The sequence below is a fragment of the Macaca nemestrina genome, chromosome 1 (assembly GCF_043159975.1).
Source record: "Macaca nemestrina isolate mMacNem1 chromosome 1, mMacNem.hap1, whole genome shotgun sequence".
NCBI classification, from domain to species: Eukaryota; Metazoa; Chordata; class Mammalia; order Primates; family Cercopithecidae; genus Macaca; species Macaca nemestrina.
The window spans coordinates 103,220,571-103,238,185 of NC_092125.1; the positions used below are offsets into that span (position 1 = coordinate 103,220,571).

Here is a 17,615-nt window from a genome sequence, read left to right on the forward strand (position 1 = left end):
TTTCTGTCTAGTCAGCTGTCCCGGCCCCCAACTTTGCCATGCCTGTCACGGTGCCCGTGTCCAATCAGAGCTCACTGCAGTTCAGCAATCCCAGCGGCTCCCTGGTCACCCCTTCCCTGGTGACGTCATCCCTCACGGACCCGCGGCTCCTGTCCCCCCAGCAGCCAGCACTACAGAGGAACAGTGTGTCTCCTGGTCTGCCCCAGCGGCCAGCTAGTGCAGGTGAGTGGGCTGGCAGGTGGGTAGGTGAGGTGGAAATGAGATGTGATGGGGACTTTGGGATTCCATTTTCAACGGCCAGTATTTCTCTTCACTACCACAGCATTCTCCCATTTGTGTGACTCCTGAGGGAAGGGAGTATGATTCTTCCTCCTGGGGTCATCTCTTCATGTTCAGTCCCCAAGACTCACTCTTGAAGGGGGAGTGCTGTCAGCTCATCCTGGTTCTGTTTTTCCTCCAGGGGCCATGCTAGGGGGTGACCTGAACAGTGCTAACGGAGCCTGCCCCAGCCCTGTCGGTGAGTGCAGCTATCCTTCTACCTGGAGGTGGGGAGGGGTGCCCACTCAGTGGCCTCAGGGGGTCCAAGGACCAGGACCGGGTCCTAGGACCAGGAAGGACCTAGATGAGAGGAGAGGAAGATCCCAGAGCCAGAACTGGATGAAGATCAGTTAGAGATTTTTAAGCCCCTGGATTTTGTTTTCTGTAGCAGTGATTGGTGTGGATGATCAGCAGAGATGGAGGCTCAGGGAATTCTGGGCAAACTGTGAGAATGGGCCAGCATTTCTAGTTGGAGGGGAAGACCCAAGTTTTTGCAGTTGAGTGTGGTTGGAATCTGGAAGATGAGAATGCCGGGCGTTGCCCAGACAAACAATAGGGACAGACTCACGTAAACACTCACACAGTCTCTCACACACATACGTGCATTCTCCCTCTTACAGAAGTATCCAGATGTTAGATGTGCACTTGTGAGCACACATACATAAGCCACAGAAGAGGCTGGGCGTGGTGGCTCACGCCTGTAATCCCAGCACTTTGGGAGGCTGAGGTGGATGGATCACCTGAGGTCGGGAGTTTGAGACCAGCCTGACCAACATGGAGAAACCCCATCTCTACCAAAAATACAAAATTAGCCAGATGTGGTGGCTCATGCCTGTAGTCCCAGCTACTCAGGAGGCTGAGGCAGGAGAATCGCTTAAACTCAGGAGGTGGAGATTATGGTGAACTGGGATCATGCCATTGAATTCCAGCCTGGGCAACAAGAGCGAAACTCCGTCTCAAAAAAATAAAAAATAAAAAAATAAGCCACAGAAGAAAGGCTGTCGGCTGTCCCCCACCCCTGGCAGCCGACAGCCCCTCCTACCCTGTGCCGTTGTCCGGCTGGGTGACTGTGACTTCGAATGTCATGATTGACGTCACCCTGACATTCCTGCCATTCCCAGAGTGATCCCGGAATTGGGATGGAGGCAGGCACACACTTCCAGAGCAACAGTGTGCTCTTAGGGGACAGAGCAAGGAGGCATTTCTGACTGTGGTCACCCTCACATCCTTGGACCTCAGCATCCCCCAGCTCAGTTTTGGGGCACTATGTAATACCTCCCTGGTGATAATTGTGTCACAGGGTCAGGAAATTAAAGGAGTTGGTGAGTGTCACCCTCTTCAAGGAGCAGGCCAGAGAAATGCTTGTAGACATCAAGGGAGCAGCGATACATAGAGACCCTTGAGTCCCGCATGTGGAGAGTGGGAGAGAGCACTCACTTGGCCTCCAGCCAGCTTTGTGGCCCTGGGCAAGTCGTTACACTTCTCCCAAGCATGCTCTAGTTTCCTCTTCTGTGAACAGGGCTAATGTCCTGTCTGTCTTGCAGAGTTAATGTGAGGATTAAATAAGATAATACATGTGTGAAAGGGCCTGTGTGATTGTAGAATATGGAGCAGATATAAAAGATGGTTATTACATTTGTTATTACCAGGCTAATTATGGTGGTGGCTGTGTTATCTGTCTCCCAGTGCCAATAACACCATCACCAACAGTGAATGGCTTGTTTCTCCCAAGCTGTTGGCAACTTGTCACGTGTTGATCCAAATCACATCATCCACCCCCAGCTCACGGCAAATGGAGCAGTCCGAGTGGTTGTTGGTTTGTCATGGTGACCAGGCTTCTCAGTGAGGCCCAGATTCCAGGCTGCCGCCCCTTCCACATCCTGGTCATGGTGGGTCCTGTCTGGGGGAGACTGTGGGATCTCAAAATGCTGGACTTCCTGCCTGTGGAGACTAAAGAAGAGAGAAGACAGGGAGAGGCTTGGGTACAGAAGAACCTCTTGGCCGTCGCAGAGCCTAGAGGCAATGGTTGCTTTCCAGTTCTTCCCATGGACCTCAGAGTCCCATCACCGAGTCCCATCACATGTAGCTTGGAGTTAGGGAAATGAACCTAAAGATTCAGGAGTAAGGGGTACTTGCCTCCCATTATTCCCAAGACATGAAGTGTTTAGGGAATATCAGATAGCTCAGCCCCTACTCAAAGCCTGAGTGTGGCTTTGAGAGGTTCCAGGTGACAGGAGTATTGGTGTGGGGAAGTTAACAGGGCTGAAGGGTAGGCCCATGTTTTTCCTTTTACCCTCATGTTGTCACTTCTCCAGGAAATGGCTACGTCAGTGCTCGGGCTTCCCCTGGCCTCCTCCCTGTGGCCAATGGCAACAGCCTAAACAAGGTCATCCCTGCCAAGTCTCCACCCCCACCCACCCACGGCACCCAGCTTGGAGCCCCCAGCCGCAAGCCCGACCTGCGAGTTATCACTTCCCAGGCAGGAAAGGGGTTAATGCATCACTTGGTAAGTGGGTGTCTGGGCCAAGGGTGGGGGCTGGGGAATGGAAGAGTAGGGACAGGGGAAAGAGCAGACCTCTAGCAGGAGAGATGAAGGCTAGCCAGCAGTTAGGACTTCCCGAGAGAGATCATGGAAGCGTGACTTTTTATGAGCTTTTTCTTCCCAGAGGGCCTTTTAAGAGGTTGCAACACAAGAAGTACCAGCCTAAGGCACTAAAAAGGGACAGGAGGTGAGAGAGAAGGTTCTGTGATGGGGAGGATCATAGAAAGGATTTGCCACTACAGCAGAAGGGATGGGGGATTAGATTGTGAGCATTTCCTAAATGGTAGAGATTGGGATGGAGCGTCTCTGGAAATCAGTCAGGACAGTGACTCTGCCTTTGTAGGCTGGGTAGAGCCATCCTACTCTTATGCAGAGAAGTGACTCTTAACGGCTGTGGGGACAGAGGTGTGGGGGAGGGCAGTGGCCAGAGACTGAACATGCCCTTGGTTTTATTTCTGCTCTCAGACTGAGGACCATTTAGATCTGGTAAGTGAGGCTGTGAGCTGTTTGCTGTGGCTTTGAATTCTGGGTATTGCTCTACGGTCCCTCAGCATGAAGTACGTGTGCATCCTTGGCCTCTCGCCTGTGCGCAGACTGTTGCTGCTTCTTCGCTTAGTTGCCAGGAGCTGTGCTTAGGTGCCAAGTGGGATTCAGAGGTGAATGGGGCGGGGGTGAGAGGTCAGGCGCGTGTGTGTGTGTGCCTGTGTGTACATGAATGTCTGCATGTGGTGTTACATTCATTCAGACATGCCTTTCTCTGTATGTGTGTGTGCGAGGGGGAGTGGGCCAGCCCAGGACTCAGAGGCCCCACCCTGATGCCTGTACTAGGCCCTGGACTAGGAGACTGGATCCCACTAGTCCTCTGACTCCACTCAGGCCCATACTGCATTCTTGGGATCCAGGACAGGATCCTTCTTAGGAGGGAGGTCAGCTGGAAGGAGAAGTCAGTGTTTCAGAGGAAGCCAAGGCCCAGGACCAGGCTGGACTTGTCCTTCTTGGTGGGGGCTTCCCACCTCCCCTGTCTCCCTGTGCTTCCTCCTGCACTTAGCCCATGGCACGGGCACTCAGAGGCATGCACAGCTGCTCATTTTCCTCCTCTCTCTCACACACTTACATACTCACCCCCAGCCAGGAGTGGGGCGGGGGCTCCTCCCTCCCCATCTCCCTGACGGGAGGCCAGAGAGGCTGGAAAAGGCAGGCAGGCTTTGGCGGCCAACACGGCGGCAGTTTCGGCCCCAGCGTGGAGTTGGAATAAACAAGTGACTCAGCGGCAGATGGAGCTGACAGCCCCACACACGTGTGTGCATACGCGCAGGCACACGCCACGCCAGGCCCCACATTCCCCTCGCAGATGCCAGCACGCCTCTGCCGGGGCGTGTGCTGCAGTATGATGGATGGAGAGTGGGCTCCAGAGGGACAGGGCATGGACGATGTCTCCCTTCCCTCACTCTGCACTGGGAGGCTGGGCAAGTGTCAGTGCTGGGGCCACAGGGCCAGCACACGTGCCTTTATCTTAGCACGTGTGTTAGTGTCAGTGAATCTCTGTGTGCATGTTTTCCTCCATGGATCTGAGTGTCTCTGTGAATGCACCAGCGTGTCTTTGTGTGTCTGTGGGGGCCTCCGTGCTAAGACACCCCACCTTGGCTTTGGGATTCAGGGACCCCACCTTGGCCTCGGGATGGAGGGCCAGCATGAAGCTGCCCACCTATCAGCCACCTCCTGACAGACAGTTTTCTCCTACAGAACAATGCCCAGCGCCTTGGGGTCTCCCAGTCTACCCATTCGCTCACCACCCCAGTGGTTTCTGTGGCAACGCCGAGTTTACTCAGCCAGGGCCTCCCCTTCTCTTCCATGCCCACTGCCTACAACACAGGTGAGTGTTCATGTGACATGTGCATGTGTGCACCTGGGCTTGGGGCAGGCAGTGGCCAGACAGAAATGCTAGCTATCCCCCGGACAGGCCCCATCTGAGGAGGGCCATTGATTTGGGGGAGCCCGCACCTAATTATGGTTAACAGATTTAGCAAATAAAAGCAAAGAATGCTTTTAAATTCAAATTTCAGATAAAATAAGTAGTTTTTTAGTACAAGTATGTCCCAAAAACATTCTTCTGCTAATGTATGTCCCAAAGACATATTTTATTTTTGGGTTTTTGGTTCTTTTTTTTTTCTTTTTTGGAACAGGGTTTCACTCGGTCACCCAGACTGGAGTGCAGTGGTGCCATCTTAGCTCACTACAGCCTTGAACTCCTGGGCTCAAGTGATCCTCCTGCCTCAGCCTCCTGAGTACCTGGGACTACAGGCACATGCCCCCATGCCTGGCTCTTTTTAAATTTTTTTTGTACAGACAGGGTCTCTCTGTTGCCCAGGCTAGTCTCAAATTCCTGGTCTCAAGCAGTCTTCCTGCCTCAGTCTCCCAAAGTGCTGTGTTACCGACTGTGCCCAGCACCAAAGACATACTTATGCTAACAAATTATGCATTGTTTCATCTGAGAGTCAAATTTAGGCCTTTTTTTTTTTTTTTTTTTTTTTTTTTTTTTTTTTTTTTAAGGCAGTCTCCGTCACCCAGGTTGGAGTGCAGTGCTGTGACCTTGGCTCACTGCAACCTCTACCTCCTGGGTTGAAGTGATTCTCATGCCTCAGCCTCTTGAGTAGCTGGGATTACAGGAACGCGCCACCATGCCCAGCTAATTTTTATATTTTTAGTAGAGACAGGGTTTTGCCATGTTGCCTGGGCTGGTCTCAAACTCCTGAGTTCAAGTGATCCACCAAAGTGCTGGGATTATAGGCATGAGCCACCGTGCCTGGCCAGCATTGTTTATTTTTTAAATAGTACTTAATGGAGGAGGGAGCCTCTGTCCTCAGGAAGCCTGCAGCCTGAGGAGGAGACAGGACAGAGGCAGGTCTGCAGATGATTCAGGCTGACCAATCTCTAGGCTCCAGGTATGGGGAGTGGTGAGGGGGACATGGTCAGTTCAGAAAAGCTTCCTGGAAGAGAATGAAGGAATGAGGGAGAAAAGATCAAGGAGGCTGAGGAGGCCAGAGAGAAAACACAGTCAGGGTCAGTTTGCCAGCTTCCTGGGAAAGCCAAATGGGGGCTCCAGGGCAAGGCGGAGGGGGAAGAAAAGCGTCTCTCTAATTTTGGCATGGTTGTGGAATGATGATGGGGGAGGGAAGGAGGAAGAGGGAGGAGGGTTGGAGAAGGGGATCTGAAGGTAAAGAGTCACTTAAGGACATGAGAAAGGTCTCTGGATAGAAGAATTCAGGTAGGACGCCCAGTGCCCAGACCGTCCTGAGTCCCTAGGGCCATCCTGGCCTGTGTCACCCACTCACACCTGCACCGGAACAGTCTGTGATACTCTCAGCCATCCTTGCCTGTACTCTTAAGCCGCTGTGTCAGGAAGGACTTGGCAGTAAGGAAATGCCTTGTTCCCTGGTTTCAGAGCATTCATGTGGCTGGGGAACCTGGGCTCTTTCCAGCTAGAGACCTCTGCCTTCCTCAGGTTCTCTCACATGTGAATGGTTATGTCAGGCCAGTTCCTATGATGAGTTTAGTCTGGACCAAAAGACCCATAAACCTCTCCCCCTTCCCCAAGCCTCCCAGAGTTGCACCATGCTAGGTACCAGACACCAGTGCAAATACCCACAAAATCCCACCTCCTCCCCACGTGTAAAAATCCAGAACCCAGGCCGGGTGTGGTGGCTAACACCTGTAATCCCAGCACTTTGGGAGGCTGAGGGGGGCGGATCATGAGGTCGAGAGATCGAGACCATCCTGGCCACATGGTGAAACCCTGTCTCCACTAAAAATACAAAAATAAGCTGGGTGTAGTGGCATGTACCTATAGTCCCAGCTACTCTGGAGGCTGAGGCAGGAGAATCACTTGAATCCGAGAGGCAGAGGTTGCCATGAACCAAGATCACACCACTGCACTTCAGCCTGGTGACAGAGCGAGACTCCCCCTCCAAAAAAAAAAGGAAAAGTTCAAACATAAAAAGACCGGGCACAGTGACTCATGCCTGTAATCTCAGCACTTTGGGAGGCCGAGGTGGGCAGATCGTGAGGTCAGGAGATCGAGACCATCCTGGCTAACACAGTGAAACCCTGTCTTTACTAAAAATACAAAAAATTAAGCTGGGTATAGTGGAATGTGCCTGTAATCCTAGCTACTTAGGAGGCTAAGGCAGGAGAATAACTTGAACTTGGGAAGCGGAGGTTGCGGTGAGCCGAGATCACGCCACTGCACTCCAGCCTGGGCAACAGAGTGAGACTCCGTCTCAAAAAAAAAAAAAAAAATAGCTGGGTGTAGTGGAATGTGCCTATAGTCCCAGCTACTCGGGAGGCTGAGGCAGGAGAATTGCTTGAACCTGGGAGGCAGAGGTTGCAGTGAGCCGAGGTCACACCACTGCACTCCAGCCTGGGTGACAGAGTGAGACTCTTGTCTCAAAAAAAGAAAAAAAAAGAAAAATCCAGAACCCAGCCCTCTGTATAGGAAAGCCCCTCGTGGCAGGTAAGAGAGCTGGAGGGACTGCCTCATGTTGAGGGACCAGACTCTGGCTTGTATGTCTGTGTATAGTTACTACCCAGGTGTCTGTGAGCCCCTTCTCCCTTGCATGTGCACCCATGTGTGTGCCCAGCCCCAGGCTACTATGGTCTGGCAACTTCAGAGACGGCTGCTTCAGAAGACACACCCTGTGGGCCCGTCTCCCCATCTGTAAGAGGAGTGGGTAGACAGGAGGTCTATGAGGCTTTTCCAGCCCTGCCACTGGGCCTCTGGGGCCCAACCAAAAAAACCAGCCCTGAAGGTGGGGTGGCCTAGGGACAGTGACAGTTGGCAGAGGGCACCTCAGATCACTTTTTAGACCACTTTTCTGGAGCTGTTTATCAGGGACTCTATGAGGGTGGTTTTCTGTTTTTCTGCCATCTTCTTGGGCCCACAGTCTTTGTGAAGCTGGAGGAAAGTTAGTTGGTGTCAACCAACCTGGGACAGGCACTCAGGAAGGCTAGACTTAAAGATTCTCATCTGTCACTCTGGTATGAAAGCAGTTTCTGCCCCTGGGCCACCCTTGGAGCCCTGCTGGGAAGTGTGTGAGATTTCTCATCTTCTCTCAGAGACCACAGGCTCCCTTTCCTCTTGTTACAGGAGCAGCTAAGCAGATCTCAGTTTAAACAGCAGGTGTTTTCAGGTGACCCTAGGTATATAAACAAAACCCCAGTGAACACATTGCTGTTTAGTTATTCACTGTTTACAGTCCTTGGCTGCAGTTCAAGTTCCGGCTGGGGGTAATCGGGCTATGGTAATGCCTCATGTGAGGGCCTGGCCCTTTGTTGACACTGGCTGCAGAGGCCTGGCTGTGGTGGCTCTGGGAGCAGACCAGTAGGCTGCCAGGTGGCCTTGGGCCGTGCTCCTCCTTGGGGAGCCAAGCCTCCCAGTAGATAGGGCTGGAATCTGGTGGGACAGTGCAGGGCTGGGAGCTAGTCTCCACCACTCACTCACTGAGGGGCCTTGGGCTGCACTGTTCTGGGCTTGGCTTCCTAGTTTGTAAAACAAGTGTTAGAAATAATTGATTCTGGCTGGGCGCGGTGGCTCACGCCTGTAATCCAAGCACTTTGGGAGGCCAAGGTGGACAGATCACAAGGTCAGGAGTTCAAGACCAGCCTGACCAACATGGTGAAACCCCGTCTCTACTAAAAATACAAAAATTAGCCGGGCGTGGCGGTGTGCGCCTGTAATGCCAGCTATTTGGGAGGCTGAGGTAGGAGAATCGCTTGACCTCGGGAGGCGGAGGTTGCAGTGAGCCGAGATTACGCCAGTGCACTCCAGCCTGTGTGACAGAGCGAGACTCTGTCTCCAAAAAAAAAAAAAAAAGAAATAGTTGATTCTAGGGCCTGTTTCTGCCCTTGCTCTGCTTTTAAAATAAGCATTTCAAAACTCCTGGCCAACGTTAAGAAACTACAGCCAAGCACAGATCCCCCTCTAGAGTGAGATTGAAAGGTAATAGAGTCCTGGAGTCCTGTCTTATCTCTGCCACTGGCTTGCTCCATGACCTGGAGCCTGTTCCTCAAACTTGAGGCTGCAGTTGCCTCATTTGTAAAGTAATAATAGGTAAATCTTTTGATTATTTTCTATGAACCAGACACCGTTCTACATGCTTTTTGTGTACCAACTTGCTCAATCCTCACAACAGCTGTGTGATGTAGGTAGGATTATTACCTCCAGTTTATAGTCAGAGTAAGTAACTTACCCAAGGTCACATGGCCTAAGTGGAGGTAGCCTGGAAGTTTGACCTCATAGCTCATGCCTTTAACCTTATTGCTATATTGCAGAGATAATACCATCTTCCCTGCATAAAAACAGAGGGCTGGAGCAAATGACTCGCTGAGTAATGGCATAGTGGTGGAGTATTAGGATGATTGAGGGGTGCGTTCCCCATCACAGCCCTCCCACTACCACAGTGCAGCCTCAGGGAGGACATGTTCTTTCTTTCAGAAATTCTTTCTTTCTTTTTTTTTTTTTTTTGAAACAGAGTCTCACTCTGTTGCCCAGGCTGGAGTGCAGTGGTGGTGCGATCTTCACTCACTGCAGCCTCCACCTCCCAGGTTCAGGCAATTCTCCTGCCTCAGCCTCCCGAGTAGCTGGGATTACAGGTGCACGCCACCGCCTGGCTAATTTTTTGTATTTTAATAGAGATGGGGTTTCACCATGTTGGCCAGGCTGGTCTTGAAAATGTCCACGGAGGACATTTTCTAAACTCTCCCAAACAGGATACAGCATGAAACAACAGTGCTGTGTAAATTATGAAACATTCCGTGATTCTATTTATTCTGTGACAGTGCAAACATCAGTTTCTTCTTTAAGGTAGACGTTTTATGACGTAGTAAACACCCCCTCATGGGGATATCTGCTGGAACCTTGACCAGCTGTGCTCCCGGCATGGTGCCCTTGCAGCCCCTCTGCCCCATGGGCATGAGGCCTCAGGGGCTAACTTGTGTCCTCTATGTTTACATGTGTGTGGGGGCACAGCAGCTCAAACCCTGCTGCTATAAATTTTAGGTATTGACAGTTGAGGAGGCTTGGGGGCTGTGCCGGAGGTGGAATAGTAGTTGCAGGGATTTGCCTCTGAAGCCCTATTCACCAAGCTTTTACCAGGGCTCCCCACTACCTTAGAAAGGCAATTGGAGCTTTGGGCAGTGGGATATCATAGTCAATGAGGCTTATTCAAGGTGTTATAGTTGCTAATTGAAAACTTTACCAGTACCCACCAAGATGACTTGAAATATAATTGGCATTGGCAGTTTTTGACAGTCTCTACAGAGACTGAACCAAAAAAATAAAAAAAGGCAGTTGGAGACTTGCCAGGTGAAAAAAGACGACAGTTAGACATAGACCTTCTCTACTTACGTTTTTCCATCCTCTTATTTTTTAAATTGTTTTTTTTTTATTTTCATTTATTTTTATTATTTTTTTTTTTTTGAGACAGAGTCTCGCTCTGTCACCCAGGCTGGAGTGCAGTGGCTGGATCTCAGCTCACTGCAAGCTCCGCCTCCCGGATTTACGCCATTCTCCTGCCTCAGCCTCCCGAGTAGCTGGGACTACAGGCGCCCGCCACCTCACCCGGCTAGTTTTTTGTATTTTTAGTAGAGACGGAGTTTCACCATGTTAGCCAGGATGGTCTCAATCTCCTGACCTCGTGATCCGCCCGTCTCGGCCTCCCAAAGTGCTGGGATTACAGGCTGGAGCCACCGCACCCGGCCTTAAATTGTTGTTATGAAAGTGATACCTACACATGATTTTTGTTTGTTTGTTTGTTTGTTTGAAACAGGGTCCCACAGGCTAGAGTGCAGTGGCATGATCATAGCTTACTGCAGCCTCAGCCTCCCAAGTTCAAGCAAGTCTCCTGCCTCAGCCCCCTGAATAGCCGGGACTACAGTGCATGCCACCACACCTAGCTACTTTTTAAGTTATTTGTAGAGGTGGAGTCTCTTTATGTTGCCCAGACTGGTCTCAAACTCTGGGCTCAAGTGGTCCTTCTGCCTTGACCGCTCAAAGTGCTGGGATTACAGACATGAGCCACTCGCCCAGCTGACTTTTTTTTTTTTTTTTTTAAGTTCAACACTATTTTTAAAAACCACCTTGGCCGGGCACGGTGGCTCACGCCTGTAATCCCAGCACTTTGGGAGGCCGAGGCGGGCAGATCACGAGGTCAGGAGATTGAGACCATCCTGGCTAACACGGTGAAATCCTGTCTCTACTAAAAATACAAAAATTAGCCAGGCGTGGTGGCGGGCGCCTGTAGTCCCAGCTACTCAGGAGGCTGAGGCAGGAGAATGGCGTAAACCCGGGAGGTGGAGCTTGCAGTGAGCGGAGATGGTGCCACTGCACTCCAGCCTGGGGGACAGAGCGAGACTCTGTCTCAAAAAAAAAAAAAAAAAAAAAAAAAAAACCACCTTGGTCAGACGCGGTGGCTCATGCCTGTAATCCCAGCACTTTGGGAGGCTGAGGTGGGCGGCTCACTTGAGGTCAGGAATTTGAGAAAGCCTGGCCAGCATAGCGAAACCCCATCTCTACTAAAAATACAAAAATTAGCTGGGTGTGGTGGCATGTGCCTGTAATCCCAGCCATTTAGGAGGCTGAGGCAGGAGATTTGCTTGAACCTGGGAGCCAGAGGTTGTAGTGAGCCAAGATTGCACCGCTGCACTCCAGCCTGGGCAACAGAGTGAGACTCCATCTCAAAAAAACAAAACAAAAAACACGTTTTTTTCATCCTGCTAAAACACAGCACCTCATGGTTATTATGACTTAGGTTTCTTTAACTCTGAGTACCATCTTCACTGAATTTTTGTGGTCTTCTTGAATTCTTTACATCTGTCATTACACACTCCCTGTCCCCTTATCCCCACCGTCTTCCTGGAGGCAGCTCCCTCATAGGAGCCTTTGTGCTCTCCCCAACTCCAGGTTCATCCTCACTTTTCCTCCATGCAGATTACCAGTTGACCAGTGCAGAGCTCTCCTCCTTACCAGCCTTCAGTTCGCCTGGGGGGCTGTCGCTAGGCAACGTCACCGCCTGGCAACAGCCACAGCAGCCCCAGCAGCCGCAGCAGCCACAGCCTCCACAGCAGCAGCCACCGCAGCCACAGCAGCCACAGCCACAGCAGCCTCAGCAGCCGCAACAGCCACCTCAGCAACAGTCTCACCTGGTCCCTGTATCTCTCAGCAACCTCATGTGAGTCCTAGGGAGACTCCATGTGAGTGTGTGGGAAGGGAGAATTGAGGAGTGGGAAGAGGAGGGGCCTCTTGGGAGCTGGGTTGCCTGCAGGGTTCTGGTGGACATCCTGTGAGGCTGTGCACTGCACAGTCTGTTAGACAACAGTGGCACCCCTGGGGTCTCTTGTATAGACCAAAGAGGCTCACCCTGAACCCCTTCTGAGAGCCAGCCCCAGGGTAGAGGGTGGGAGGTGGGGGGCCCTGGGTTGCAGAAGATGACATGGGATGGAAAGAGAACTAATATTTCTTATTTCCCTTCTCTTCCCTTCATTCGACCCTCTTCTGATCACTTTCCATCCAATTACCTCTCCCCAATACCCCATTCCCCACATTCTCATCCTCTGTTCTGTCTCACTTTCTGTCTGGTGTCCTATCCCTTGTTCTGTCACTCACCCCCTCTGTCTTTATCCCTTGTACCCCATTTCCACTGCCTGCCTCCAGCCCGGGCAGCCCCCTGCCCCACGTGGGTGCTGCCCTCACAGTCACCACCCACCCCCACATCAGCATCAAGTCAGAACCGGTGTCCCCAAGCCGTGAGCGCAGCCCTGCGCCTCCCCCTCCAGCTGTGTTCCCAGCTGCCCGCCCTGAGCCTGGTGATGGTCTCAGCAGCCCAGCCGGGGGATCCTATGAGACGGGGGACCGGGATGACGGACGGGGGGACTTCGGGCCCACACTGGGCCTGCTGCGCCCAGCCCCAGAGCCTGAGGCTGAGGGCTCAGCTGTGAAGAGGATGCGGCTCGATACCTGGGTACTGTAGCATCACCTCTCCTGTCTGCGTGTCTGCTACACCCAGGGACTGCCCCACGTGTCCCCTAACCTGTTTTATTTCCCACCCAAGAGGCCTTGTGGCCGGCTAGCCCTTCCGCCAGCCCTTCTAGGGCAGCACCAACACCCCTTCACCCCTGCCAAAGGCCCATCTTCTCCCTCCCTCCAGCATTAGTCCTTCTGCTCGATGACTTCCTCCCCTCACAGCTGGCCCTGCCACTAGAATCCTGGCCCTATGGGGAGAGGGGAGTGGGGGGTGCATACCCGTAGCCTGGGCCACCCCCTCACACCCCCTTCTCCATCTCCTCTCTTCACAGACATTAAAGTGACGATTCCCACTCCCCTCCTCTCAACCTCCCTGATGAAGAGTTGACAATCTCACCGCCCGCCCTTCCCTGCCCCGGGCTCCTCCCGCTCGACCCCCACTTCCTTTCTTGTGCTCCGTGTCCTGTTGACGGTTACATTTGTGTATAATTATTATATTATTATTATTATTATTATATTTTTTTTAATTTGGATTCTCGCTTTGGAGAGGGGGATGCTCTCATCCCCTCTTTCTGTACCCCCCACCATTTTCACTGGCTGGGGGGCTCTCTTTTTCGCGGGAAGGGGGGACACTTTGCACGTTGTACACATATGCTGCAGGAAGGGGGTGGGGGGCCCAGTAGGCCTTTGGGAAAGGACAGGTGCCGAGCCCTGCATGTGGAGCCCTCCCACCCCACCCCCAGATAGAGGGAAATAACCAAAAAACTACCAAACAACAGAAACCCACACTCTAGACTGAAACCCCAAAGTGGGCTTGATGGGTGGGTTTGTGTTTCAAGGGGAAAGTGAGGCAGAGGTTCTGAAAAGGGTCTCTGTTTTTGGGTTCATGTAGCCATAGGCACATGGAGCAGAAGACCTAAGCCTGGCCCCCAAATGCCCCTGCACACACACATGCCACACCTGTGCTGATTCTTGTGTGTGCTGCACCCCCAAGGTGTGTGGGTGCTGGCTGAGCTTTGGGCTGGGACGGCAGCCTGGGAATCTGAGGCTAGGGACAGGGGTTTGAGGTGGGGGCCTCTCTGGAAGCACATTTGGAGAGAAAGACAGAGAGCCATGAGGAGAGGGCTGAGGAGGGCAGAAGGGCTAGGCAGGGGGCAAATTGGGCCCCTCCCTTCCCCAGCTTTTCTCTAAGATATACAGTGCAATAGCTCCCCACCCCTCAGTTGACACCAGCCCTGTAAAGCTGGCCACAATGTGCAGGGAGAATGGGGAGAGGGTCTTCAGTGAGGTGGCTGGGGCGAGAGTCGGCCTGGACTTCCCTGGGGTGCTCCAGGCCAGAGCTCTTTCATCGGGGCGAGTGTGGTGAGGGGACGTCCTTGGCCTTGCACACACACTACCTGGGTGAGTGGGCACTGGGATGGTCTGTGGGGTGGGAGGTCCTACGGATGGGTCCGTAGAGGTCCCACCTCTCTCATTCCTCCTTGGCCCCTCTCCCTAGCTTCTCCTGTTAGCTCCTTCTGCTCCTGACCCCGCCTCCTTGCTCTTGGCGCCCCCATTGTCTCTGGCTACCTCCTTGTCCCACCACCTCCAGGCCGCATCCCACCTTCCCTCTTGGCTACTGTAATTGTAAATAGCGACCTTTGGAAAACGTTAGCGGTGTAACAGTCCAGGAAACTGTTTTTTGTTGTTGTTGTTGTATTGATATGAAATGAGATTCTATTTTTGTCAAAGTATATTGTAATAATAATGACTCAAACGGCCCGTACTGTACAGATGAGATTCTTCTGCTGTTGTTCTTGCTCCCCTCCCCTCCTCTGAGTCCGCCCCTCTCTGCTGCCTCCTCAGCGGGGCAGTGGGCAAGGGGCCCAGGGGCAGCCGAAGTACGGGGTCCTGAGACCTCAGGCAGGATCGGAGATCAAACCAGAGTGGGCAGGCTCCCAGCCTGCTCTCTAGGGTCACCCCCCGCCCTAAGGGGCCTGGCCTGGGGTGACGTATGCAGGCAGACTGTCTACCCCACTCCTTCACACAAGCCCAGCTCCTCTGCCCAAGGGGTGCGGTGCTCCCTTGGGGTTTCCTCCCAGTTGGAGAGTAGAGTTAGACAAGGCCCAGTTTTGTGTTAGCCGACCGTCTTTGCCCGCCTCTATGACCCAGCCTCTTGCAGTATTCCCATATTTGATGCAGGGAAGGAACCAGAAGCAGAGGGGCCTCTGTGCAGGTACACACGTGTACCTGAGTGTGTTCATGAGGGCATCTGGTGTTTATGTGTCTGAGTGTAACTTTGTATTTATGTGTGTGCGCGTGTGTGTGTCTGGTTGCACGGGTGTACCTTTGTATTTATGTGTGTGTGTGGTTGCATGGGTGTGCCTCTGTGTGTCTCTGAGCCTGGCTGAGTGTGTATGCAAATCTATGACTGGAGCTCTAGGAGCATCTCTGAGTCTGAGTGTGCCTGGTGTGTGTTTACAAAGGGACAGTTGGCTGCTCCAGCTCCACAGCCCTGGGACCCCAACTCCCATCTTCCCTGCTCATTTCCCTGTGTTCACCCTCAGCTCTGACGCATTGAACTGCAGTTGGGGGGATGGGCAGTTAGCCCTCTGTGCTTCTCCCTGCAGCCCTACCTCTGCCAGGGCCTCTCCCTCCAGGGACCTCTGCTTCCACCCACATTTGTCCACTTAGTTGCCCATGCTTGACACACAGTTCCTGGAGTACCCTCTTTCTCCAACCCCAGACCTGCTTTCAGAGCAAAACTCAAGTCCCTCTTCCTCCGTGAAGCAAGCTTCTCCCTCAGCTGAGCAGTGATCCGTTCTTACTCTTTTTTTTTTTTTTTTTTTGAGACGGAGTCTCGCTCTGTCCCCCAGGCTGGAGTGCAGTGGCGCGATCTCAGCTTACTGCAAGCTCCGCCTCCTGGGTTTACGCCATTCTCCTGCCTCAGCCTCCCGAGTAGCTGGGACTACAGGCGCCCGCCACCACGCCCAGCTAAATTTTTTGTATTTTTAGTAGAGACGGGGTTTCACTGTGTTAGCCAGGATGGTCTCCATCTCCTGACCTCGTGATCTGCCCGCCTCGGCCTCCCAAAGCGCTGGGATTACAGGCTTGAGCCACCGCGCCTGGCCCCGTTCTTACTCTTAACCCCAATCCGCTGACTGGGTGGGGGCAGCACGTCCAGCCTTCCCACCTCCCCTGCAGGCTTCTAGAAGAAGTTTCAAAAACTGATGAGCCTCGATCCAGGGCTTGAAAGAAGCCAGGGTGTAATCTTGTTCATGCATGCATCCCCAGAGCCTCGCCCAGTGCCTGGCACATAGTAGGCACTCAATCAATGCTGAATGGGTGAATGGTTGAATGATAGGTGCTGAATAAATGAATGACTGGCCTTCCCTTCTCAGGCTATTCCCACCATTAGTCTGCCCACCTTTCTAGACTAGGCTTGGCCACCATTAAACACGGGGTGGGGGTGAGGGCCCCTGCAGTTCACGGTGCAATATTCACCAGTTTTGCCCTCTGCCTCATAAAGGCAAACCTGGCTTTTGATTACCATGTGTGGATGTTTCTGTGTCCTTTCTTCTCTGTCCCTGGGGACAGGGTGGTCTGTGAATATGTGACATTTCTGCAGTTCAGTATCCGAAGGTTTCTCTTGGGGCTAGGGGCTCCTGGGCGGCCAGATGAATGGGTCCCTGGGAACCCAGACCTCAGATGGGGACTTAATGGCTTCTTCCTCTCAAGCCAAATTCGACTCCACCCACTCCCTCTGAAGAACTGGGCATTTGCCAAAGTAACCACTGGAGTCATCTAATGGCCCTCCCCTCCCCAGGTTTCCCACAGCTTTCAGGGACAGTGGGCAAGAGGACCCCCCACCACCACCTCAATGGAACACACCATCCTCCCCTCTCAACAGCACGCTCGGTGCAGCGAGACTGACCCCTGACCCCCTCCCAACCCTCCCCACCTTGGACAGGAAGGAAGTAATGCACCTTCTCTTGCTGATTATTTATTTGTTTGGAGAGACAGAAATGTAAAAGTGTATCTAGAAATATCTATATCTCTATATATTTTTAACTGACTCTTTGGAATCCCCTGGGGTGGGGTGAGGGGTAAGTTTAGGCTTCGCGGAGGGGAGGAGACATGGAGCCTGGGAACTCCTTGTTCTCCCCTCTGCTGCCTCTCTCCACCCCTTAAAGCGGTTGGTAGAAGGAATGGCATTTGTATGGGGGGAGGGAGGCTGGAATGGAGACTCTGGATTCTCTCCTCTTCCCCATTCAAGTCCCAGAGGGAGGGAGGTGGTGAGGACGAGGAAGGGAGGGGCAGGACGGGCCATGGAGGTGCCCCGCCCCCACACCTGACAATCACCCACACTCCTGGGGCTCTTCCTGGCTCCTGGGGCAGGGCGAGTCCAAGTGTGAGGCTGTTGATTTGTTTTCAATATTTCTTTTCGTGCTGTATGGTGATGCTTTCTTAGTATTCTACACAATAAGAAAAGACAAAAGTCCTCGAGATTCTTATGAGTTTTGTTTGAAAACTCTTTCACTATATTTGTTGTAAAGAGGTTTACTATTAAAAGAAAAAGAATACACGTTTCTGATACTTCGGCGTGGGTTTTGGTTTCTTTGGTGCTGCGAGGATGGGAAGGAAGGACTGGTGTAGCCCCGTCAGGATGAGCGGCAGCGCTTCACCTCAGCAGGGAAGAATGGGGGGCGGCCTGCAGGGTGGGGCACTTCACAGGTCTCAGGTGGGGTTTTCAGGTGAGAA

At 52.6% G+C, this 17,615-nt stretch overlaps 1 protein-coding gene and 1 non-coding gene across 9 annotated transcripts in view; both read left to right on the forward strand.

Moving 5' to 3' along the window:
* LOC105498054 (myocyte enhancer factor 2D) overlaps nucleotides 1–17,615 on the forward strand; it is a 62,944-nt gene that overhangs the window by 21,136 nt on the left and 24,193 nt on the right. For 4 of the 8 annotated variants that reach the window (XM_011769840.2, XM_011769838.2, XM_071083586.1 and 1 more), the window contains exons 5-12: nucleotides 12–222; nucleotides 461–517; nucleotides 2,634–2,824; nucleotides 3,326–3,346; nucleotides 4,604–4,733; nucleotides 11,844–12,084; nucleotides 12,567–12,873; nucleotides 13,208–14,649. In XM_011769840.2, the coding sequence (XP_011768142.1) occupies nucleotides 12–222; nucleotides 461–517; nucleotides 2,634–2,824; nucleotides 3,326–3,346; nucleotides 4,604–4,733; nucleotides 11,844–12,084; nucleotides 12,567–12,873; nucleotides 13,208–13,219 (1,170 nt within the window). In that variant the 3' untranslated portion in view covers nucleotides 13,220–14,649. Of the gene's footprint in view, nucleotides 1–11; nucleotides 223–460; nucleotides 518–2,633; nucleotides 2,825–3,325; nucleotides 3,347–4,603; nucleotides 4,734–11,843; nucleotides 12,104–12,566; nucleotides 12,874–13,207; nucleotides 14,650–17,615 lie in introns of those variants that run through there. The other 4 variants (XM_011769842.2, XM_011769841.2, XM_071083599.1 and 1 more) reach the window with 3 other exon arrangements.
* On the forward strand, nucleotides 10,041–10,178 carry LOC112429568 (U4 spliceosomal RNA). The gene has a single exon (XR_003021838.1). It is a non-coding gene; the product is annotated as a U4 spliceosomal RNA (small nuclear RNA).